Here is a 25,862-nt window from a genome sequence, read left to right as displayed (position 1 = left end):
GACTGGGAAAGGAAAGAGGTACCTATTTAGGAGATAGATGAGGCCTATTTTCTCTCTGAGTCTATGGAATTTTCCTCCTCAAAAATAGTGGAAGCAACATCTTTAAAAAGGTAGCTGGTTGATGAGCAAGACATTAACCATTAAGGAGATTGAGAAGAATGCAGATTTAAGGTTTTAGTCAGAGCAAACCATGGTCTTATTGAATGGCACAAGAGGTGCTTTCTTAAGTACCTCAGCTCTGTCCATCACAATAAAATGGATTTCCCAGTGGCCACCTATTTCAGTTCTCCATCCGATTCCCTTGCCAACATGTCTGTCCATGGTCTTAAGTACTGCCAGACTGAGACCAACAGTAAATTGGAGGAACAACACCCCATCTTCCAACTGGGCTCCCTCCAACCAAATAGCATTAATATTGACCTCTGGCTTTCATTTAAACCCCACTAACCCCCACCCTCTTGCTTCCCCGTCTTCTCTCCTTTTCTCTCTCCTTTCGCACAGAGATGATAAATTCTACCTCGTCCTTTAACACATGTGTAGTGCGCGTTGAAAGAACCAAAGACTTGTTGATCCAAACCAAGGCCTTTATTAACTAAAAGACGAGCATATCACAAGAAAGTTAATACCTTTTGTTGGTTTGGATTCCTCCCCCATTGTTTGAATTCTGAGAGTTTCTGTTATATCCTGCTTCTGCCTTTTTGGATTTTTCCTTGAGGAAAGGCTCAGGCCCAAAACATCGGCAATATATCTTTGTCTCTACAGGTGCACATCTCTAGGGTGGGCCGTCCTCTCTCACAGCCTAACTCCATCCCATTCTAATCAAAAAAAAAACAAAGCCATGGATGGGACACTAACAGGCCTCCGGGGCGTAACAAATCCGAATATCCCTGATTTATGTTTTTAACCTTTGTTGTGTGCGTCTTGAATGTAGTATGGTATCTGACCTGTTGGTGTGATAAGGGGGGGAGGGATGGGTAGAAAAAGGGTTCAGTCTCGATGGTGAACCTTGTATGGAAATAATAACTAGGTTTTGATGAAAGCTGATCACTATATGAATTTGAGTTTGAAAACAGATAAATAAAATATTTCAAAAAAAAAAAAAATTTTCTCCCACTGAAAAGGCCAGCTGAGTTCCTCTAGCACTTCAGTGTTTTTCACTTGAGGCACAAGTGGCCTATTCATGTTCCTAATTCATATGTTTGAATGGGAGTATTTTCTGAACACACATAGTAACCTAGTGTCTAGTTCCAAGTTGTACTCCTTCCACATTTAACAAAACCTGGGATTTTTGAATTTAAAGTTTGTTTTTATTAAAATTTTGTTAAGTTTTGAAGATGGCATTCGACTGATAGCAACCTGTAGGTTCTTTTATATTGTTAGCGGTAAACAAACTGCTTGCTGCTAGCAGTTACACTGTGAATTAGCTGGTGAACTCGAACAGTCTTGCCAGGTAATTGCTGTCAGTAGGAGTTACTCAAGTCTTTGCAATCTTAGAGCAAATACAGCAGAGTTTTGTTCATGCGCGTAGTCTAGCTCTAAATTGTACTGTTTCTGTGGAGTATGAGACTGGTTCAAATAAATATGTGGGCTATTCTAGAGGAATTGAGTCAGGCTCTGGGAAAGGTGGCCTGTACACAGTTGGATTTTAACAAGCCTGAGACCAAATCCTCATAGTTGAGAACTATTTAAACCAGTGTGATAGAGGGATGAATGGATGGTGAAGGTGGAAAAGAATTGAAAAATGGAATGTAAAAAAATTGGGGATGGAGTTTGTAAGGTAGAGTCAAAATCTGAAAGTAAACAAGCAGGCAATCGGACTATATCTTAAATATAAAGTACTCAGAGAACAGGACAGTTTGTAGATTATCTATTATCACCTCCAAACTCCTCACTCAACCACAGCTTCAGAATTGGTGAAACTGTAAAAGCTAATGCAAGTTTTGCCATACACCTCAACAAATTATGCATATCATAGATGCACATCTACTCTACATTTCTACCATGACTAAGATTCAGTGCTAGGTCAAAGGGAATAGGGAAGATTGGAGAATGATCGGAAAGTGAGTTGAGGGCATTTCAGTAGTCACCCCTGCTCTTGATCTGGCAATGTCCTAAAACTGTCCTGCATTTTGGACCTATTTTCAGTAACATCAATGTTAAATTGGACATTCTTGAGCTTTTTTTTAAAAAAAAAACTTAGGTATTCCCTGATTTTGTTTTTGTCTCCCGTGGCATTTCTTAAAAATTTATTCAGCTGTTAAATTCAGAGATACCAAATTATTTTACTGATGTAGTGTAAAAGTATAAATTTGTTTTATAATTGATTTTGTGGATAATATACAAAATTTCACCAAATTTTCATCTGCAATCAGACGTCTGCTGTACAATGCAAGACAGAGACATACATGCCAGCTATTTCAGGGAGAGCAGGCCATTACATCCTACCAAGCGAGGGTGAATACTATAGATGCTTCACTACCTGATGAGCTGAACACTTTCTGTGCCTGTTTTGAGAAGAACCAAACAATGCCTACTAGAATCCTTGAAAAGGCTGAACCCTGTGATATATGTCTTTGAAGGAGACATCAGAACTTCATTCAGAGGGTGAACCCCATGCAAGGCATTGGGCCCTGACAGCATACTGAAAATCTGTGCCAACCAACTAGAGTGTTCAGGAAAATTTTAACCTCTCTTTGCTGCAGTCAGACGTTTCCACCTGCTTCAAAAAGGCATCAATTATCCTGGTACCCAAGAAAAGTAGTGTGAGCTGCCTCAACAACTACCACCCACCAGCTTCTACTGTGATGAAATGCTTTGAGAGGCTGGTCATGGTCAGAATTAACACGTACCTAAGCAGAGATCTGAACCCACTACAATTAGCCTATCATCACAATTGCTTCACAGGAGATGCAATATCGCTGGTTCTCCACTCAACTCTGGATCACCATAAACAGTAATTCATACATACGGCTGCTTTCACTGACTACAGCTCAGCCTTCAATACCATTATTCCTTCAGTTTTGATCAAGAAGCTACAAACTTGAGGCCTCTGTACTCCTCCTTCCCCCCCCCCCCCCACCACCTGACCCCTTGATTTTCTCATTGGAAGACCACAGTCAGTATCAATTGGAAACATCGTCTCCTCCTCATTATCAATAGAGGGACACCCCAAGGATCCATGCTTAGCCCACTGCTCTACTCATTATACACTCATGACAATTCAAATCCCATCAACAAGCTTGCCGATGACACCACAGTTGTTGGCAGAATCACAAACGGCAATGAAAAAGCGTACAGGAGGGAAATAGATCCGCTCATTGAATGGTGTAATGACAACAACCTTGTGCTCAATCTCAGTAAAACCAAGGAGATGATTGTGAACTTCAGGAGTAAGTCAGGGGGAATCAACCCAACCCTCATCAAGGGCTCAATAGTGGAGAGGGTCAAGGACATCAAATTCCTGGGTGTCAACCTCTCTGAGGATCTGTCCTGGAGCCTCCATATTGATACAATCACAAAGAAGGCTCGCCAGCGGCTATACATAGTGAGGTGTCTGAGGAGATTGGGTATGTCATCGAAGATTCTTGAAAACTTCTACAGGTGTTCCATGGAGAGTTTTCTGGCTGGTTGCATCACTGTCTGGTATGGAGGCACCAACTCTCAGGACAAAATTAAACTCAACCTGTGACATCAAAGGCATCAGACTTCACTCCTTCAAGGACATCTACATGAGGCGATGTCTTAAAGCAGCCTCTATCTTCAAAGACCCCATCACCCAGGCCATGCCCTCTTCACCCTGCTACCATCAGGGCAAAGGTACAGGAGCCTAAGGACAAGCACTCAATGGCACAAGGGCAGGTTCTTCCCCATTCCCATCAGATTCCTGAATAATCAATGAACCAAAGACACTGCCTTACTTTTCATGCACTATTAATGTAAAATTGTTATAATATGAATGTTTGTCCTGAGATGCCTCAAAACACCAAATTTCATGACTTGTTCATGGCAATAAATTCTGTTTCTGGCAAGTATTCATTCAATTAGACAGAAAATTATCAGTCGCATTCAATAGTGGCCTGCAGCATTCTTCTTTACTGACAAAGAAGGTATTTCCAGGAAAAGAAAATCATTGAGTAATTCTTGTTTAATTACTCCAACATAAAGATTTTCAAAATTATGGTTTGTGTAAATCAAGTTCCAGATTGTTCATTTTGCATTGTTACTATTTTCTATTTTCTTCCCAAAGTATTTATTTTAGTTCTCAGTGTGTTTTGTTTCATAATATCTTTCACTTTTGTTTGTACAGCAATATGATGCATTGATCTCTGATATGAATCAGCCAATGCTCGTCAGCCAGTTAAAAATGAAGCGTTTTGCGACAGATGCAGTTCCACGTATTGCTCACCTGATTCCAGAGTTTTGCTTTCTAACAGGTAACAGATAAAATATTAAAAGACCATTCTTCAAATGAGAATTGAATGGTCAGAGGATAATTAGGTATCTATCTCAGTAGAATCTTTCATTTGGTACTTGCCTGTCTTGTTTTAAGCTGGTCTGCTCACTTTTGGGGTGACCAGTAATCAGTTTTCATAAATAAAAGCCAGATAAAGGAAATCTTAACTGAATATTTATTAATTTAATCAGGTGTAGAAAATTTAGCTTTGCTTTTGAAAAAGTATAGATGATAAACAGGACTATTGCAATTAAAATGACATGTCATTGCAAAGTAGTGTCAATTGATTTTAGAAGGAGTGTTTCTCAGCATGTGTAACAGAAAATAAAAGAACTAATTTAACATTGCTCAGAATTTCCAGGATGATGAAGGGGGTGAATGCCACAAGTGGTTCCATGGCCTATTCAGATGACCCCTGTCTTTGAAATTTGGGACAGTCTGGTCCTTCTGGTAGAGTCAAAGATTCATACAACACATAAACAGGCCCTTGCACCTACCAACTCTGTACCAACTATTCAGCCCCCAGTTACACTGATTCTCTGCCACTCACTATTTTATTCAATCCCATATTCCCTTCAACTCCTATCAGTTAACTATACATTTGTGGCAATTTACCTTTGGTAAACCAACCATCCCACATGTCCTTGGGCCATGGAGTAAATCTGCAGCATCTGGATGTACCACCAGGCTCAGACTGAACTCTGGGTCCAGGAGGAGTATTGTATGTCATCGCAAGAAGTTTGAGCCAAGTAACTGGTAATTCATTCACAATTACATTTAACACAATGTGTGTTCTGTTTAACATGAAATTTGGTTTGGTTGACCTAAAAAGAACTAGATTTTGGAAATAGAATTTGATATGCCATTGTTTCTATTTGGCACATTCCCTCCAAGTGCCTTTATTTTCACACGTTGAATGATACAGTTAACATTCACCAGAATTTTAAAATCATTGGACATTTTGTGTATAGTTTCTCAGGATCAGAGTGACCCTCAGTTATAAACACCTTTATTAGGCAGTTTCTTGCGATCCAAGATGAATCAATTCTGTTTCAGTTTTGGGGATTATGAAGCCAATTTGAGAACTGCAGACTCTTTTCATAGATGGGCCAGAGAGATGAGCATGTCAGTTGTCTATGACTGATGCATTCCCTGTCACTTACTCAGAGCCTCTTGTGTACATCTACTTGAAATGTTTCTTCTCCACATTGAGTGGTCATGGGCAAGGAAATCTCAGGAGTCATGGAGATGTTGCATTTCTTTGATGGGTTTTGTGCACAGCCATGATATTTTTTTTCCTTCTCTGCCTGGTAATCTCTTTCAGAAATCTGGTATTGGGCATGTGAATGACACGGCCACCTGAGTGTAACAAGGATCTCGATGCATGGGATTTTGATCTGGAATAGGGCACTGACATTGGGTTGTTAATCCTGTGGATTATTTGTGAGACAGTTTTGATGATGTCTTGAGCTGCCTGCTGTTGTAATTCTGGTCTACTAGAATGAAGCTGCCCTGACCTGTGATTGATGTCATCAGAGTAGCCTGCCATGACTTGAAGTCTGATGTTCATTTCACTCTCATTGAAATGATCATTTTCATTAATTTTGTTTGTATTTCCCCCCCCCCTCACAGGGCTAAGCAACCAGGCCCGCTCGGATTTCCATATAATGAAAGACCTGGCTGCAGAGATGCACCTGACTCCTCAAAAGAGACAACAGAGAATCCATGAACTGATTGACAGCATTCAAAGGTTAGAAGGTTTTCTTTTGTCAGTAGTATTTGTTTACCTTTTTTATATTAAAAAAAATCATCCGTTTTAAGAAGCAAGAGTATTGGATTGTCACCATGAACTTTAGCCATGAAAAAGATGAGATATATTAGCATGAGATCTGTTTAATACTTCTGTCTCAGATAAACAAGTGCCTGCATAAAACCTCAAACTCCCAACTCAATACAGTTGAATGCAAATTAATATATTCCAACATGACAAATAGCAATTCCAGATCAATGTTAAAGAGAATTTCTAAATGCAATGGGTGATAATTTATTTGTTTTTTCCATTGCTTTGCTCAATCTGAATGCCCAATTTTGTTGTGACAAGATTATTATATCAGCATTTTCAATGCACTGTGGCAGCTGTTGTATGCACACTGTATATGTTTTGAATCTTTTTAGTCAGTCCAAATATGGAATATGAAGGTGTTTACAAATAACCCTTCAATCTATCCAATGAAGCCAACTTCATGACATAGTAGACATCCATTCAAACTTGAAAAATCACTGTTTTTTGTTTATAATTTCCTCAACTCTACTACGATTTTCATTCTTCAATCCATATTGTACACCTTCCTATTATGGCTCTTCCATTCTAATCCAAATGCATGAAATGCCTTATATCACCAGCAATCAGTTAATGCAATATTGCAGAATAGAGCAAAATCTACAAGGCAGAACTGATATCAAATCACTGGCAACAATTTTTTTTGCCCCCCAAAAGGTTTGATCCTGTAAAAGAAAATGAGGGATTATGATAAACAACTGCAAGATAAACGCAAAGATATTTTCAGATTTGCCACTATTACGTAGGGAGTTGAAGAGACATTAAATTAATTTTTATGGAATCTAGCATGTTTAATCACTTAATGATGCTGACATATTTTGTTAGTTCAACTGACCTAAAAATGTTTTGCCACTGATACTTGTTTGTACTCGGCATCAGATGCCCCTTATGAGAGGGTCCAACAATAGTTGGCCAGCATTGACAGATTCCAGTTACCCTGATACCACTTTTCTCTGGACACAATGTCTTGATAGATTCCAGTTGCCCTGATACCACTTTTCTATGGACACAATGTCTTGGTGAAATCTTTCACCATCTTCCTCACTGACTGCACTAAGAGCAGCAGGGAAGAAGTCCAAATGTGAATGCAGAAAATGAATTTTCAATGACATGTTGGACTTCATGGTTTTATATGCATGAAGCATTTTGTCAGTCAGCTGGATGTTGTTTAGTGCCCTGCAGTGGCCAAGAAAATTCTCAACAGCATTTTTAGGGGGCAGCATAGTTGATGTAGTGGTTAGTGCAATGCTGTTACAGTGCCAGCAATCAGGACCAGGTTCGAATCCTGTGCTGTCGGTAAAGAGTTTCTACGTTCTTCCCATTTTGTGAGGTTTTCCTGGGGTTCTAGTTTCCTCCTACCACACCTCTCCCATCCATATACATATCCAACTTATCCTTGAATAATATAATTGCTCTCACTTCTATTATCACTGCCAGAAGTTCATTCCATATCCCCACCACCCTTTGCATGGAGGAATTCCCCCTTATGTTTCCCTTTTACTCTCAATCTATGCCCTCTTGTTTGAATCTTCCCCACTCTCTTGTCTGCATCAAAAGATGATCTTCAGGAGAGTGAATCCAAAGAAAGCATCTGGTCCAGATGGAATACCTGGCTGAGTATTAAAAATCTTCGCTGTCTAAATAATGTATTCACAGAAATCTTTATTATTTCACTCCGGCAGGTCATGGTACCCACCTGTTTCAAACAGACGTCAATTGTACCGGTACCCAAGAAGTGTGGTAACCTCCCTAAATGACTATCGACCAGTAACCCTCATGTCAACATTAAGTGTTATGCAAGGCTAGTGTTGAAGCGTATCAGCTGTTACAAGCCCAAAGGATACCAAAACCCAGCAGCAATAGATATTCACCACGACAAATGGTTACTTAAACAAAAGTTGTTTTTAATTACCTTTAAAGATGAAAACAGAATCAAACTTTAACTTATCTCTATTTTTAACTTACTTAACCCCCTTCTAATGTGTGTAAATTTAAGAAAGTTCTTTGGTTCACAGTCCAATCTCACTTCTCATTCTTCCAATTCCTCTGGTTGCAGGCAATTGTTATACTGAATTTAACATGTATTAAGTTCACCAGGCTTTGGTGCTTGAAAGTTAAATGGTTACTGCTCAGGAATGTTCTTGTAAGTTTTGTAGAGTGAGAGAGAGAGAGAGAGAGAGAGAGAAGTGCTGTTCCAGAATTTCCAGACCTGTGGCACTACCATTAGTCACCTCAGTGTCTAGCTGATGAAACTTGTCCCAACAGGGTTCTCCAGATTATAACTTCTTTCTTTAAGGCTATAACAGACTTCCTTTCTGTTCCACTTATTCCAAGAGAAACATCAGACAGATAGCACTTCCAGCCATCCTCCACTCTGGAGCTTCTGTTTCAGTTCCAACAAGCTTCTCCTGGCTGACACTGTTCAGTTTCCCTCTCTCTGAGACACTCAAACTGCTAGAAAGCCCGAGTGACTCTCTCTCTCTCTCTCTCTCTCTGACTCTCTCTCTCTCTCTCCTGCAAAAAACACTTCCCCTTCTCCAGCAAACAATAGAAGTCAGTCTTATGGTTCATCTGTTGATTTTAGGTAAACCAAAACCCATTAGTGACCACTCCAAAATTCTGCAAAGAGCTATCAATAGACTTCATGTCTCCTGCTTGTTGCTTTAAAGACAATAGTCCATTTATTTCCACAGTTTCTGTAAAGTCACTCATAATATGAATTCTCCAGTAGTTTCAAATAAGATCTGTTTTAAAGTGTGTGTATGTAACCTACTCTATCTTTTCCAATTTATCTCCCAAAAATATTCCTAAATATTCTCACACAGCTCTTGTTTGAGCAATGACATGGATCTATCCCAATTCGCCTATTGTAGCAACAGGTCGACGGCGGATTCCATTTCGCTGGCTCTGTGCACAGCCCTAGAACACCTGGAGAGCAAAGATGCACATATCAGGATGTTCTTTATCGACTCCATTTCGGCATTTAACACCATCTTCCCCTCAAATTCGATCAGCAAACTCCAAGACCTGGGACTTGGATCATGGATTTCCTCACCTCCAGAACACAATCAGTGAGGATTAGTAGGAACATCTCCTCAATAAGTACCAGAGCACCATGGGGCTGTGTTCTTAGCTGCTCTACTAACTTTACATCTATGACTATGTGGCTCGGTACAACAAAAACACCATCCACAAATTCTCCGACGAGTGGGTTATATAAAAAGGTATAATGAGTTAGCATATATTGAAAACTTGGCTGAATGAAGCACCAACACCAACCTACTAACAGTAACTACTGTCCCAAATAAAGTGACATTGGTCAAACACTGTGAGATGCAAAAATAAGTTGTTAATGGGTTCTCAATTAAAAGAGAATGCTGGACATATTCAGCAGATCAGGTAGCATCTGTGGTGAGAGGAAAGCTGAGTTTGAGTCAGGTTGCTGACCTTACATCAGAACAATGTCTGCATGTTCAAGTGTTTGAAGGGGAACACTGGGGACAGATGGAAGAGAGAAGCAGGGAGCTGCAGGGGGGACTGTCTTTTCTAAATGGGAGAGAATGGTGGGGGAGATGTGTTTCCCAGTGACACCTCCTGCAGAAAGGCAGAACTTGTGGATGATCTGTTGATTGTGGAGGCTGATGGGTGGAAGCAGGACCCCAATCCCTATAATTGAGAGTCCTGTTAACTATGTCCTGTTAAAGAGAAAACAGAGATCTTCAACAAGGTGTCCTCACCAGACACATCCTACCTGGTTTCCATTTCCACATCCATCAACAACCACTCCACCATCTTTTGATTGGCCCTCGATCACAAACTTACCCTTTGCTTCCCTACCCTCCTGTTCTATGCAACTTAAAGCTCACTATTCCCCTTCCCATTAAATGTTAACTCTGTTTCTCCAGAGGTAACACCAAACCTATTGAGTAATACCAGTATTGCCTACATAATTTTCATTTTTAAATTTTGTTGGTAATTTATTTATGGTCATTTTTTTCTAGAAAAAATGTACACTTATTTGTGTAATTACACAAACAACTACACTTGTTTGTATAATTTTGTTTTGGAGCAGATACAATTGCAACCAGGTGAATTCAGAAGCAAAACTGTGAGTGTTTGACAGCAAAACTGTGATTGACTATCCCAGAACCATTTCATTGCTGCAGACATGAGGAAGGGCAGAGCTTTTAAGTTAATTTAGAATAAATCCATTGTGGGTGGCATATAGGATGCAGTGGTGGGTTGATTCCATTGATTAACTACAACCTCACACTCAATGTCCCCAAAACCAAGCAGCTGATTGTGGACTTCAGGAGGGGAAAACCAGAGGTGTACAATCAGGCGATCATTGGGGTTCAGAGGTGGAGAGAATGCACACATTTAAATTCCTGCAGGTCACTATCTCAGAGGACCTTTCCTGGACCCAACACCAATGTCATTGGGAAGAAAGTACACCAGTACTTCTATTTCCTCAGAAATTTGCAGAGGATTGGTTTGACATTAAAAATCTTGGCAAGCAATTACAGATGTGCTGACCAGCTGCATCACAGCCTGGTATTGGGTTACCAATACCTCTGAGCAGAAAGCTCTGAAAAAGGTAGTGGATACAGCCAAGTACATCACAGGCAAAAATCTCCCCACCACCAGGAAAATCTAGATGGATGTAGCTGTCGGAGAGCAGCAGAAATCATCAAGGATTCAAACACCATGCAGCACATGCTCTGTTCTCTACTCCCCTGAGGAAAGAGGTAGAGGTGCCACAAAACTCACACCACCAGGTTCAGGAACAGCTGCTACCCCTCCACCATATGACTACTCCACAACACACACAATCAGAATTTCATTTAAGGACTTTTTTTTGCACTTTATTTATTTTTCTCTCTGTATTTCACAGTCATTCAGTTTGCATATCTTGTTTACATGTGAATGTTGTGTTCAGTTTTTTTTGCCCGACCCATAAGTACATGACTTGTCTACAGGAAAAGGCATCTTGGTTTTATGCGATGTCATTATATACGCTGACAATAAATCTGAAAGTTCATCTGCCTCACCTATGCTCCACATCTGTGGTGCAGCACTGGTCTCATGGCTGAAGGCAGATAGGAATATTCAACTGATTTCTTAATTTTAGCAGAGAAGCCATGATATATCAGTCAGAAGTAAGAACCAGTCTTGTGATGCCTCTGTTCTCACCATATCATTGGGATTGAAAATGGCATTTATTTCCAAGAACCTCTGAGCCAAGCTTTCAGGTTGTACAACAAAGGTGAGGAGCCCAGGGTTTGACTTGGTCACCAAGTTTACAAATGAAATAGGGCTCATTTTCATTCTTAATAAGTGCAGTCATGCTCTGTCTTAGAGCTTTAAGTGTAAACTCATCACAAATGTAACAGAATGTATCACAGGAGTTTCAAATTTAATGAGATATTTCTGTTGCATTGAATCTTTCTGAAGATAATAAATGCTATTGTTAAGTACACTCACTATGCTATTAGGTGAAGAACATGGTGATTCAACATGCATTCAATCAATATAAATGTAATGCATGGCGTCTGTATATGTGAGCTGCTTCTATCCTGCATCTATCCTGAATAAGCATGCCCAGGCCTAAGATAATATTTGCATAGCTCCTGTGCATATCCAGGCATGCTTGGACTGACCAAAACAGCTTGTTTTATGGGCAATATACTAGTAGACTTAAAATATGACAGGAAATCACAAAAATAAGTTATATTTAAAACAAAAAGTGATTTTCATGATCACCAACCAAAAATCCATAAAATAACCTAAAAGTGTTCAGGAGGCAAATCTTTACTGTTCAGTTGGTGCCACAGATTATGTAGAACAGGAGATAGTGCCGATCAACAGTACAGCCTCTTATAGTCAGCAATGGAGAAATTAGTGTTCACAGATGCCAAGTGAGAGAATTTAAAATTATTTAAGATGCATCAAGACCTATTCATTTGACTTTATTTCAAGAGGAATTACTGAGAGAGAACACGGCCTAATCAGTAAAAGTAATTTACATCCTTATTCATCGAAGTCCTTCATATATAGAGCAATATGCATCACTTCATTAATCTTAGTGAGGGCAATTTTCAGAGGATCTTGTGCGACTGAATGCAAGAGGTCAGTGAATCATATAGTTGTGTTTTCAGCTGGAGACATAGCAGTATATTGGAAAGGTATTAACAGATAACAGAAAGAATCTAATTCAACTTTTTGTGGATTACTTCATATATTAACATATTTTCACTTGTATAATGCACACATGCATATAATGTGTACACACATATTACATAGAAAATCATGAATGGTGTAAAAATATTTTCATATAACACGTGCTCACATATACTGCACGGGTGTAGTGTTCTAAATTCCGACTGAAGAAAATCACGTTGCATTTAAGTGAGAAAGCACATACCAGTATCTGCCACAGTTAATCACCCACAATTAACATCCAATCAACTTTCCTCAGATGTGTCAATCTCCCATTATATAGATGATATCCTGCTGCAGCTCATCAACAAGCTTTGGAGAGGAATCAATTAAATAAATCGAAGACCGGCATCAAGGTTTAGCAGGATTTTAATTCTAATGTCTCAAATCAAAGGCAGTTGATATGTTAATCTCCTCCCTCATGGACGGATCTGGCCAATTAACATTGATAAGGTGCAGTGTCCTTGCCAGAATGTCCCGTTTATAGGCATTTAGTACAGAAATATTCCCAAGATCAAAATTTCCCATGGCCGCGATTAATTGTGCACCTTCTTTCATTGCTGCTATTATATTCCCATGCTTGCTATAACATACCCACGTTGGCTATAAATTGCCGGTGCATCATACGCACAATCACTATAGATTGTGCGTATTCCTTCACTGTCGTGATTATATTCCCACACTCGCTATAACTTCCTACACTCACCATAAATTGCCAGTGCCTCTTTCCCACGGCCACTATAAATTGTGGACGTTCTTTCAATCTCACTATTATATTCGCATGCTCACTATAAATTTCCAGTTTGACTTTCCCATGCCCACTATTAATTGTGCGTGTTCTTTCAACATGTAAAAATATTCCCATATAGTGCATGGGGGTGGGGGCCTGATTTGTATAATATGCATATAATGTGCAATCTCTATGCATAAAAAATGTTGTTAAAATAAAATCTGTCATAAACAGGGTGAGATGTTGAGAGGGATCATAGGATGGAAACTCTGCTCAAAATACTCTCACGTCTCACGAGTTGCCCCACCTCACCATCAACCAGACCCTGACACTCTCCTTAATGATTGCATATAGGCTGAACTTGGAAATATCCTTCTGGGGCTCCAAGACCCAATAATTGGCAATGAGCACCTTCCACGATGAAATCTAACCACCTACTACTTTCGTGAAAGATGTTGGAGTTTTACCTCCACACAGGAGTGAGAAGTAGACCTAGAACACGAGGGGATGCAGATTCTGGAGGAGGAACAGACCAGAAACTAGAAGAACACCACCAACTCCCCCCCCCCCTCAAGAAGGAAGGAGGAGCATGGAGACAACTATTCAGGGAAGGCGACCATTGAAGCAAATCAGTGAGGGGCTCAGCAGCTGAAAGAATCAGACCTGGTGCAGACTGCTGGCAACTTGTGGACAAAGGGCTGCTGAAAACTGGCATGGGACCATGTATCGGAACTGAGAGTCAAGAGGGTGCTGAGGGCAAGAAGGGCCCCCGAAACCTCCAGTCATGTGGAAGTTTGGATCTGGACCTTGGATTGCCAATATTTTGAACAGTAGCCTTTGTGGCTACAGAGGCTGTGCGAGTGCTCGAGGTGAATTCACAAACACTCAGTGTTTCTGAAGGGACTCTCTTTTGCTTCTCTTTTATTTGTTTGGTGCGCTGTACAATGCTCATGGTGACTCTTTGCCTTATGGCAGACAGAAATTTAAGTACATCATGTATGTGACGATGAAAAGAACCTTGAACAAAACAATTTCAGTTTACCCAGGGTATCTAAAAGAAATTTAAGTACATCATGTATGTGACGATGAAAAGAACCTTGAACAAAACAATTTCAGTTTACCCAGGGTATCTAAAAGAAATTTAAGTACATCATGTATGTGACGATGAAAAGAACCTTGAACAAAACAATTTCAGTTTACCCAGGGTATCTAAAAGTTGAGCAAAAAACAAACTGCTGGAATAATTTAGTGTGTCGAGTAGCATTTATAAATGGTAGGGAGGAGGGTGGAAGGAAATATCAATGTTTTAGATCGCGACCCTGTATTAGTACCAGCCAAAAAGTTAATACTGATTTCTTATCACTTCATGTAAAATGTAGTGCCCCCATATCGCTTTCCTGCACTGACTATTCTTGCATGGCACATAGAAATTTGCCCTTGTGTTTGAACTCCAACTCTTAATCGCACTGCTACACAGTCTATAAGGATGTTTGATGCTGAGAACTGAGGGACAATTGCATTTGTTTTGGCCACTGAAGCATGTCTTCACCAGACCAATGTCTTAATTCATAAGTTGTTATTCTTCTGCTGTTGGACTGTGTGGGATTCCTTTTTCAGATCTTAAGCCATGATTGAAGAGGGTATCCTTTATCTCCTCAGGGTTACCTTTGCAGGTGAAAGAATTTGGGGAGGTTAAAATGCTGTGGAGTTAAACCATCTTGGAAATGTTGCTATAATTTGAAACACATTTTCCATAAATCATTGCTGAAAACCAGCTGCATCCTAATGGAATGAAATCCCTTATAGTTAATTTGCTATTTCTTACATTGCACTATGCATACTGGCGATGAAATCCCAGATCTTTGTGCAGTCAACCACAAATGCTGATCTCTCTTGGCACATTCTGGCTGTTGTCACAGAGGATATTGATATACATTATTGTCCATGCAAAGAACTTCCATTTACTCACTCTTTGAACTAACATTCAGTCTATTGTTAGACCCTTGTTATGTTTCATTGACATCTTGCAGGAAATTCAATGCGAATAACTTGATAATGAAGTCTGTAATAAAATAACTCTTACATTGCCTGATAATGTCCAGAAGTCAGCTGACTATTTTCTAGCAAGCTGAAGTCATCCTCAACCATCTGATATCAGCTATCATCCGATGACAATCTTTGCCTCTGCTTTTCAGAATTCAGAGAAACTGAGCTTTTGTGAATATTGCATTCTACAATCTTAATTTTCTGTTTTTTTTTGCAACTTCCTCCACCTTCCATACAATAACTCCCTGACAATATTCTCTACAGAAATAAAGTAGCACGGACAGAGTTAGAAGGCTGGGGATTACGTCTTGATGAGCAGATTTCATTGTTGGGCCGTGTCCTTCCATCTGAGAAAATTCACGTGCTTGATCATTCTGTAAGTAATCATTTTCTGATGTTCCAGAGACACCAAGATGATTTGCACTTTGATCGTTATTCAATTTTTTTAAGAAGTCATCATGATTTAAATTTATTTTTAAACTTTGATCTTCCTTGACCATCTTGTATCTTCTGGAAATGGCATCCTTAAGATCATCATTTCATTTCAACACATGAAGACAATAGAATTTAAATTCAAAATGGCACAGGCCCTTTGGACATAGAAATTAAATTCCTTTTTCCACAGGTATGGTCACTCATTGTAAGCTATCACTAAAAGAGTGATAATCTCTGGATTATTGCTTGAATCACGTAAATTAATGGAGAGACAGATATTTTAATATTTGGTTAATGGGCTATTGTAAAGAGAGTGACATTGTGATGAGACACACACCAGTTCTTTGACAGGAATGAGGTGCACATGAACTGGAATAGAGTCTGTTATTAAGAGAAATAATCAATTAGATCATGAAGTAATTACTAAATGCAATGGTGGAAAAAAAGCATTACAGGGGAGGGCAGTTCGGAAGTGCAGAGAAAGTGAGAAAAGTGGTGGAGGTGAGTGAAAGAGCTAGTGGTAAGGGCTAGTGAGTAACAAAAAGTAAATCTGGTAAAGCAGAAGAGAATAATTTTTGAAATTATTGGAGGACAGGGAAGAAAAACTGCCAGCACTGGAAATGCTGAATGAAGGTTACTTTGTGGATACCCAACCTCAATTTGCTTTCTTAAGGAAGAGGAGACCATACAATGCACACTAAATTGGAAGAAGGTAAATCAGGTGACCTTTTAAAAGGATGTCTCACATCACTATAAATCTCATTCTCATTCCCACATTAATTTCTTTGCCTTTGGTCTCCTCCACTTTTCCAGTTGAACTTGAGACAAGCTAGAGGTGTAGCATTTATCCTCCAGCAAAGTACACCACATCTTTGGGGCATAAACGTACTAAAACAATGTCAGATAATCAAATATTTCAGCCTTAACTCACATTTTTAGCATTGGCAGAATTTCCCCTCTCCCAATAATTGTAAATTTTATTTGCCTTCTCCTTTCCCCAGATATTAATTTTGTTAGTCACTAGACTTTATCATCATCTTTAATCCAGCTTCACTACTTTTGCCATTCAATGATTTCAGCCCTCTGTTCTATCACTGCCCTGCAATAGCGTTTCAAGATGATACTTTACTACATCAGTCCAAGTGCTGGGAAGGTGTATTCTACGTTGTTTTATGTCATTTTAACAAAGCCTTTACATTGTTGAATATGAACTATTCACCCTTTCTTTAAACTATCTACAGTTTGTGCCAGTATCATCAGTGGACTGGTTCCGAGATACTCAACACTCGAGGATTATTGGCAGTCCCCCACTCCAGAACTGGTTGATGGTTTTCAGTCAAAGAAGTTGTGAAGCTGCTGAGAAGCTTTTGTCAGGCTTGAAACAAGTAGGACCATCAATGGGGTTATCATTTGGGAATCCCAAAATGTAAGTGAACACCAAAGTAAATTGTACATTGATTTACAAAAGAAGGTGCTATTTGTTGTTTCACACCAATGCAAGAAAATCTGAAAAGGAGTAGACTATCTGGCTCCTCATCTTCCTTTTCCCCACTACTTAATTTTATAACTCCAAACCCTCAATTTCTTGATCTTTCAAATATTTATCAACACATCTAGTTAAATACTTCTAATGATCTAACCTTCACATCCCTCTAGGGTAGGCAGTTTCAGTGATTCACTATCCTATGTGAGAAGAAATATCTGCACACCTCAGTTTGAAATGGCCATGCCCTAAGCTTGAAATTACATCACGTATTATGATTCTATCATCAGTGAAAACATTACAACCTCTACTCTGCCGTGCCCATTTAGGATCTTGTACATTTCTGTAAGATCATCCCTCATTTTTCTCAACTCTGAAGAATACAGACTCCACCCATTAAGCTGCTTTTGAAAGGAAATCCTCTCATCCCCAGAGTTAGCCTGGTGAATATCCTTTGGAGGATTTCCCCCAGTGCTGAGATGTTCTTTCCAAAATAAGGACTGCTGAAACTGCATTCAGTGCTCCAGGCCTGACTTCACAAACACAAATACAATTGTAAAAAAAAATCCCAACTTCTAAACTCCATTGCAACAGAGGCCATCATGACATTTGCTTTGTTAACTAATTCTGTGATTAAATGAGAGGTGTGAATATTTTTTTAGACATTTAGCGTGATAACAGGCTTGATCGGCCCCTGAACCCGTTCTGCCCAATTACACCCAATTAACTTACACCCAATTATCCTACAACCTCCATATGTTTTGAAGGGTGGGAGGAAACCAGACCACCCAGAGGAAACACATGCAAACAAACAGAGAATGTACAAATTCCTTACAGACATCACTGGATTCTAACCTGGGCCGCTGACTCTGTAATAGTGTTGAGCTAACCGTGACAATATTTTACACTTTCAAATGTTTGCCACATTGATCCTGTCAAAACTTTATTGATTATTAATATGGCTGTCTTTACTCCTCTTCAGTGGACAATAAAATAAATCTTGTCATGCCTCTATGAATTAGCAACATGTAGTAATCACAACACTTTTTTTTCAAACTTTATTTAAAAGATAGAAGAAACATGACATACAGTATAGTAATAATCAAAAAAAGATTTTACAAAGATATATTTTACAAAGATATATATATATATGTCTGCCTGTCCCGCATCGGACTTGTCAGCCACCAACGAGCCTGCAGCTGGCGTGGACATTTACCCCCTCCATAAATTTTCGTCCGCGAAGCCAAGCCAAAGATGTATATATATTACCCAAAACAAAACAAATAACAAAAAAATGTAAAAAATAAAAAAAAACACACAAAAAACCCACCCCTTCAGCCAGTTCCTTTAAGGGGAGCAAAAATAATATAGATTATATATATATAGATATAAAAAAATAAAATATTATAAATGTTAATAACATTTCAAAGTATATCTAAATGCATATATTTCAAATATGGAGACCACTTACTAACAAAAGAAGAATAATTATCATGTAAATTATAAGTAAATTTTTCCATGACAATACATACTTTCAATTCATTGTGCCAGCTTAATATATTTATCATTTATCTTTCGACCTTAACACCCTGTTTTTTTTAATCCAAATCTTTAACAAATGTTTCAATATCGGCATATCAGATTGCTATAATAAAATCAAATTCCAATGAAATATAAATTCATGTTTCTCATCCCTAGAATTACATGCTATCTCCACTTTAGCCCAGCTAGAAAGCTATTTACTGAATAGCTTCCTTAATTTCAAAATCCATAAATGGAGATTCCAATTCCTGAACATCATTCCCATCTAATTTAGATAAGTAAGAGTCAATAGAACCATTATCCTGTTTCCCCTCAGAAGTATATAATTTTAGATAAAATGAATAAAGCTCGTCTTTAATTTCCTGAGGTTTATGTAACTTTTAAATTCTTCTTAACTGTATTAATAGTCCAAGGTGCCTATTCAGCTTTCAATTGCCAAGCAAATACCTTTCAAGCTCTTTCCCCTAACTCATAATAACGTTGTTTAGATCAATTAATTAAGCGCTCAAACTGATAAGTTTGTAAAGTATTATAACGTAATTTCAACCTCGCTAATGTGGCTTTTTTTAATCTTCTGTTACACTTTTCTGAAAATCTTTCACTCAGCAATCTGATTTTCTAACTCTAAACTTTCTGCCATATATTGTTTCTTAACTTTCATAAAATAACTAATAATCTTCCCCCTCAAATAAGCTTTTAAAGCATCCCATATTACAAAATGACTATCCACAGAATTAACAATCTCAGTCAAAAATAAAGAGATATGCTCTTTAACAAAAGTAACAAACTCTGTTTTTTTCAATAACATTGAATTAAACCTCCATCTAAACGACGGACGTACTACCTCTGAAATTTCACAAGAAAAAAGTAATAATACATGATCTGATATAACTCTACTTTTATATTCAGCTCATAATACTTTTCCTTGTAAATGTGCTGATACAAAAAATAAATCAATTCTAAAAAACAAATTATGTCGTGAAGAGTAAAAAGAAAAATCTTTCACTGTAGGATTAATTTTTCTCCAAATATCCACCAAATTTAAATCTTTCATTAACACATTAATTTGTGTTGCCATCTTTGATTTCTTTATACTTTTTGGATTTCTGTCCAATAAAGGGTCAGAACACAATTAAAATCACCACCAACTAAGACATTTTCATTAGCTTGAGTTAACAGTAAAAAAAACTTCTAAAATAAACTGCTCATCATCTATATTAGGGACATAAAGATTCAACAAAAATTTTATAGTTCACTCTTAAAACTCTGCCACCATACCCCTCTTAAGATTCCAATTCAAATGGTAATTTTTTATGAATCAAAATCACAGCTACTCTTCCCTTAGACTTAAAAGAAGAAAAAACAGGACCAACCCAATCTCTTTTCAATTTCAAATGTTCTTTTTCAGTCAGATGTGTTTCTTGTAAAAAAGCAATGTAAATTTTCATTTTTTTAAAATAAGACAATATTCTCTTAATTGGATTATTTAATCCCTGAATATTAAAAGTTGCAAAATTCAATTTAGAGATCTTTTTAACTACTAATATATTTACACACTATAAAATAATGCTCCCCTCAATAATTCTTCAAAAAGAAAGGTGAAGAAAAAAAAACAATAAAAAAAACATAGAAAAAAAAAACGCCCAAAGGTAGTAATACCCTAAAAATCTGAGTGTGGTAAACCCACTAGCAGCAGATGATATCAACGTTTTCAGTGTCATCCACCCCCCCCCCAATCCCAGCCAGATACATATTTATTATTTAATTAAACACCATCAAATATCATCCATATATTCAGCCCAATGATTCCAAACCCAACGACTGCTCCAGATATTCAACATCAAGAAGACTTTGTGTCAACTCTTCTTTCTTTCCATTCTTTCCATACCCATTTCCATTTCCATTTACCCTCCTCTTAGGAGACAACGGGGGAGAACGCCCATTTCTTTGCAGTTCTGGCAAAGAATTAGCAAAATCCAAAGTATCATGATCATTCTCAAAGAATTGAAATTGAAAATTTCCATAAAAATCCTTCAAAATTGCAGGATAGAACTTGTAGCCCTTTCGCCACAAAACATCTTTAGCCATATTAAATTCTTGTCGTCTTCTAATAACCTCTTGGCTTAATTCAGCATAAAAAAACACTCTGTTATTTTGAACCATTAATTGAGACTGACTCTGCCGTGCTTTCTGTACCGCCATTTCTCTATCTTGGTATTTTAAACAATGAACCAAGACTGCCCTCGCTGTTTGTCCTGGAAGTGGTTTTCTTCTCAGAGCTCTATGAGCCCAATCCAATTCCAAGCCTTCAGGAAAAAGCTCTTTACCCAGCACCTCTGGGATCCAATGCTTAAAAAATTTTATAGGATCGGAACCTTCAATATCCTCTGGAAGACCAACTATTTTCACATTATTCCTCTGGCTTTGATTTTCCAATGAATCAATCTTCTTCAATAAATCTCTTTTTTTGAATCCCACAATCTACAAAAGATCCTTCCACTTTTTCCATTTTTTCTCTGTTACGTTCCACCTGATTTTGACACTCAGAAAAGGCTGTTTCAATTTTCTTAAAATTATCTTGCACAATATCGACTGATTTTATACATCTGTTAATATCACTCTTAACTACAGTCATTTCCTGTTTCATTGTTGACATTTCATCACACAAAGTATTCATTTTTATTTTCATCTCCATAAATCCTTGATTCATCCGAGTTGATATTTGTTTTGACATATTGTCCATTTGACAAGCAATCCCTTCCAAAACAGTGAACACTGAATCCATTCCAGATTCCACCTCCACTTTTTGAGGTCTATCTCCTTTAACTACAGGCTCCTCCTCCTGGACATATTCCAGTAAGGTAAGTTCCTCTTCTTCCTCAGTCATTGTAAATCCTTTAGCTGAATGTTTGCGGGTCTGAAAACCCGATGCCAGCACCCCGACCTCTTCAGGACGTCAATGTTTGGGCTCCCCCCACAGCCCATACTTTGTCCAGCAATTCTCGGATCTGGGATGCCCCATGCAAGTCAGACAAAGCCACCAGATACGCAGGAGCATCCTCTGATGCCACACTGTGCGTCCCTGGGTCGCCCAGCAAGGTTGCGGGTTCTTGGGTTCACGTGAACACGGGCTGACAATGGCCAAACTCACCAAAGTGTCGGCGCCATCTTGCGGAAGCAGGATCGGCGCCGAGGTCAAACTCGAACGGGCTGGAGTCCTCTGAGGCTTGGAGACTTCCAATGACGATTCCGCAGATTCAGCTATGCAGGTATGCCTCAGTTCTTCTGCACTTTTGTATGGTAATTTTTTCTGAAGTTGAGGATTAGATTTTTTTCACATTAGTTGCCATAATAAATCACTGTTATTTAAACAGCTGTAAATACTGTTTTTAACCACTTTTATGCTTTTTTAAATAGAAGTATTTAGTAACCCAGCTGGGGAAAGGTGGAATACACATCTTTCTTCTACGCCATCTTGCCACGCCTCCCGTAATCGCAACACTCTTGACGTCTCTGATACACCCCTTCCTCAGGCTTTGGTGTTCTTCCTGTTATGAGCCCAGAGGACCCCAAAACTCAGCAGTAATAGAAATTCACCAAGATAAATGGTTACTTAAACAAAAGTTACTTTTAATTATCTTTAAACACAAAAATAGGATCAAACTTTAACTTATTACTTTTAACTTAACTTAACCCAACTTAACCCCCTTCTAACTCGAAGTGCACATGTATGTAATGTGTATATAAGTTAAAAACAAAAGTTATTTGATTCACAGTCCAATCTCACTTCTCACTCCTCCAAGTTCACCGGTATCAGGCAATTCTTATTCTGTGCATAGAATTTAACATTTATGAATATCACCAGGCCTTGGTGCTTGAAAGGTAAATGGTTTCTGCTCAGGAAGGTTCTTGTTGGCTTTCAGAGAAAGATTTGTTGCTTGTTGGACACCCACAACTGATACCTTCTGATCAGCCACGTCAGTATCTTGCTGAAAAAACTTGCCCCATCATGGTTTTCCAGATGATAACCTCTTTCTTTCAGGTCACTACAGAATTCTTTTTTGTTTCCCTTATTACAAGTGAAACATTATGCAGCCAGTCCTCTCCTCTTACATGAACCACAAGGGCTTTGATCAGGCTGAACTAAGAACTCTCAACTCGGCTTCAAACCCAAGGCAGAAGTGGTGAACATTTCTGTTGAGAAGAAAGTACCAACCTCCCTCAAACCCCCCCAAAATATGGCAGTAACAAAGGTCTGGCAGCCAGGGCAGGTGCCCTAGGCAACACTTGAAGGGGGGTACCACTGTCCTCGCCTCGCCTCTCTCCCCCCATCTAAATCCCGTTGTAGCAGTGGTGGATACACAGGGTTGGTTTGAATTATTTACCAGGTTTCAATGCAGATTAGAAATACCAGCTGTTTGCAGTGTCAGTGAAAACTCACCTTTGACTCCTGATAGGTGACAGACAGTTCAGGGCATAATAAAAACCACCAGGAAAAATGGAGCTTTGTTGGCAGTGGGGTTAATTTTGGTGGCTCCATTTTTCCTCAACAACTGCTTTCATTACAACATTTTGGTGCGAGGGGACCCAGAAAGTGCCAAACCAAACTGCAGCAAAGGCATGAAATTAAACTGTATCAAGTTTAAGGTAAAGGCCAGTGGCTCCTGTTCTGTTACAGCTGGGATATGAGGGATGACAGGTTTTCTTTTACAATTTCCACATAGGAATATGGTATTCTTGTGAAGGAAACATAAATGGTATCAGCAGAATTACAGTGCTGCCAGAGTGCTTCTCCAGCACTTCACTGGGCTGGTCTGGCATCCCATCAGGCTGCTTCAGCACCTTGGTGCTGCAGCTCAATGCCTGAGCAATGGCCGGCTTTGTTACCCATAATCCCCCATGCAGCTGAAACCGCTTTGCCAGCACCAGGGAAACTGAGAGGAGTTCCAGCTGCATGAGGTATTATGGCTAACGAAGATGGCCATCGCTCTGGCAGCCAGCTGCCACCACATGCTTCTCTCCCACTGGGTGCTTGGTGCCGAGTATCATCTTTCCATCGAAGGTAAGAGAGAGCACCCACAGGGACAGTGACAACCACTCAACACCTTCAACTTCGGCCGTTCCACTCTGGTCAGGGAACACTGCTCGCAGCTCTCAATCAGCGAATGCTGGCCTTTAAAATAGGCATAGGGTTTTTTTTATTTGAAATGACAGTTGAATATTTTAAGATGTAGGCTATTTTCAAATATCTCAATATATCCAACACAACGTTGGATATGACTATTTTGGGGTTCTACAGTGGTGAGGACAGGTAGGGAAGGCAAAGTGGATGGTGTGGTGGTGGCAAGGGATGGTTGTGAGGTGAAGGATTGAAGTATGTAAATTTTAATAGGGGGCACAATTTCAGTGCTTGCCATAGGTGCTATTTTCCTTATAAATGCCACTGGGTGTTTTTCATGGCTTTGCTTCTCAGATATTCTTAAGGAGATGACGACGGTAGGTTATGGAGCAGTCAAAGATTGGTTCAAGGCTGGTGAAGATGCTCCTTGTATTTTTCTTAGAGTTGTGTGACAGATTGTTATATTTTATATTGTATATAGATATGTTTTAAAAGAGATAAATTGTGGCAGTTTTTTTTAGTGTAGGTCACATACAAACACTTCAAAACAGATCTCATTTAAAATGCCAGTGCTCTGCTCAAGCCAGACAGTCCAGGCTCAGGTGCCTTTGCAAACACTTTGAAGAGTGCCTATAAGGACTTCACAAGTAGGTGTTAATTAGACATGCTGTGGAGTAATGGATTACTGTTTTGGAAAGCAACAGATGAACGAACTCAGAAGATTATGTCCAGTGCCGCAGCCTGTCCGAGCACAGAGTGCTGTTCTAAGAGGGTCATGTGGTTTTCTCTGAATGAGAGAAAGAGAATTCAGTTCTATAGTTCAGTAGCAGCATCTGGGACTGGAACATGACAAGCTGGCAAGCCGGGTTGTGAGTTCTTCGTTCAGCCTGGTCAAAGCCCTTGTGGTCCATACAACAGGAGAGGACTGGCTGCATAATGTTTCACTTGAAATAAGGGAAACAAAAAGGAACTCTGTGATACCCTGAAAGAAAGAGGCTATCATCTTGAAAACCCTGTTGGGGCAAGTTTCTTTGGCAAGACACTGAAGTGGCTGATCAGAAAGAATCAGTTGTAGGTATCCAACAAGCAACAAATCTTTCTCAGAAAGCCGACAGGAAACCTTCCTGAGTGTAAACCATTTACCTTTCAAGCACCGAAGCCTGGTGATATTCATAAATGTTAAATTCGGTGCACAGTATAAGAATTGCCTGCAACCAGTGAACTTGAAGGATTGAGAAGTGAGATTGGACTGTGAATTAATGAACTTTTCTGTGCTTATACACGCATTACATACACGTGCGCTTAGAACTAGAAGTAGGTTAAGTTAAATAGTAATAAATTAAAGTTTGATCCTGTTTTTATGTTTTAAGATAATTAAAAGCAACTGTTTAAGTGACCATTTGTCTTGGTGAATTTCCATTGCTGCTGGGTTTTGGGGTCCTCTGGGACCTTGTCATATGGTGGTGAAGATTGTGTCCACTGTACCTTAAGATAGACCGAATTCATACTGGAATCAAAAAGTGGGTCTCTGGCAACCGGGAGCAGATTGGGAAGAGGACCCTGATGATAACTTTCATAAAAGCAAATAGACCCATTGGTAGGTATTGCATTTAGACTTTCCTGATGATGATCCTGATGACAGCATCTCTAAGGACCTTTCTAAAGAGATACTCCAGGACATTGTTGACTTGTTTACTAAAGCATGCAAGAGGATGAGTCTTGCATTCACTATCCACAAGACTACATTCCACTGCCAGCTTGTGCCCACTCACAAGCATTTCATCAACAAAGGTTTCTGAACAGGTCTGCAAAATGCCTGAGTGTTCTCTCAACAAGGGCCAACACTATTGCCTGCAGTACACTGATCTGTTGAGAAAAAGGTGTATGAAAATGAAGACCTCAGAGAAAACTTGTGATCAACCATTTTCTCCTAGCTGCTTCTCTCTTATAGCTGACACCTCAAGACACTTGAAAGATGCTGACACCACCAAATCT

The 25,862-nt window shown here is 39.1% G+C and overlaps 1 protein-coding gene across 1 annotated transcript in view; it reads left to right on the top strand.

Moving 5' to 3' along the window:
- Positions 1-25,862, top strand: part of LOC138740046 (piwi-like protein 4) — a 91,281-nt gene that overhangs the window by 43,934 nt on the left and 21,485 nt on the right. Inside the window, exons 8-11 of the mRNA XM_069892486.1 lie at positions 4,307-4,433; positions 6,086-6,203; positions 15,553-15,664; positions 16,965-17,149. Of these exons, the coding sequence (XP_069748587.1) occupies positions 4,307-4,433; positions 6,086-6,203; positions 15,553-15,664; positions 16,965-17,149 (542 nt within the window). The remainder of the gene's footprint in view (positions 1-4,306; positions 4,434-6,085; positions 6,204-15,552; positions 15,665-16,964; positions 17,150-25,862) is intronic.

Source organism: Narcine bancroftii, chromosome 7 (genome assembly GCF_036971445.1).
Source record: "Narcine bancroftii isolate sNarBan1 chromosome 7, sNarBan1.hap1, whole genome shotgun sequence".
Lineage (NCBI taxonomy): Eukaryota > Metazoa > Chordata > Chondrichthyes > Torpediniformes > Narcinidae > Narcine > Narcine bancroftii.
Note: the sequence above shows the minus strand (reverse complement) of the source record. Positions and strands in the feature narration are given on the sequence as shown.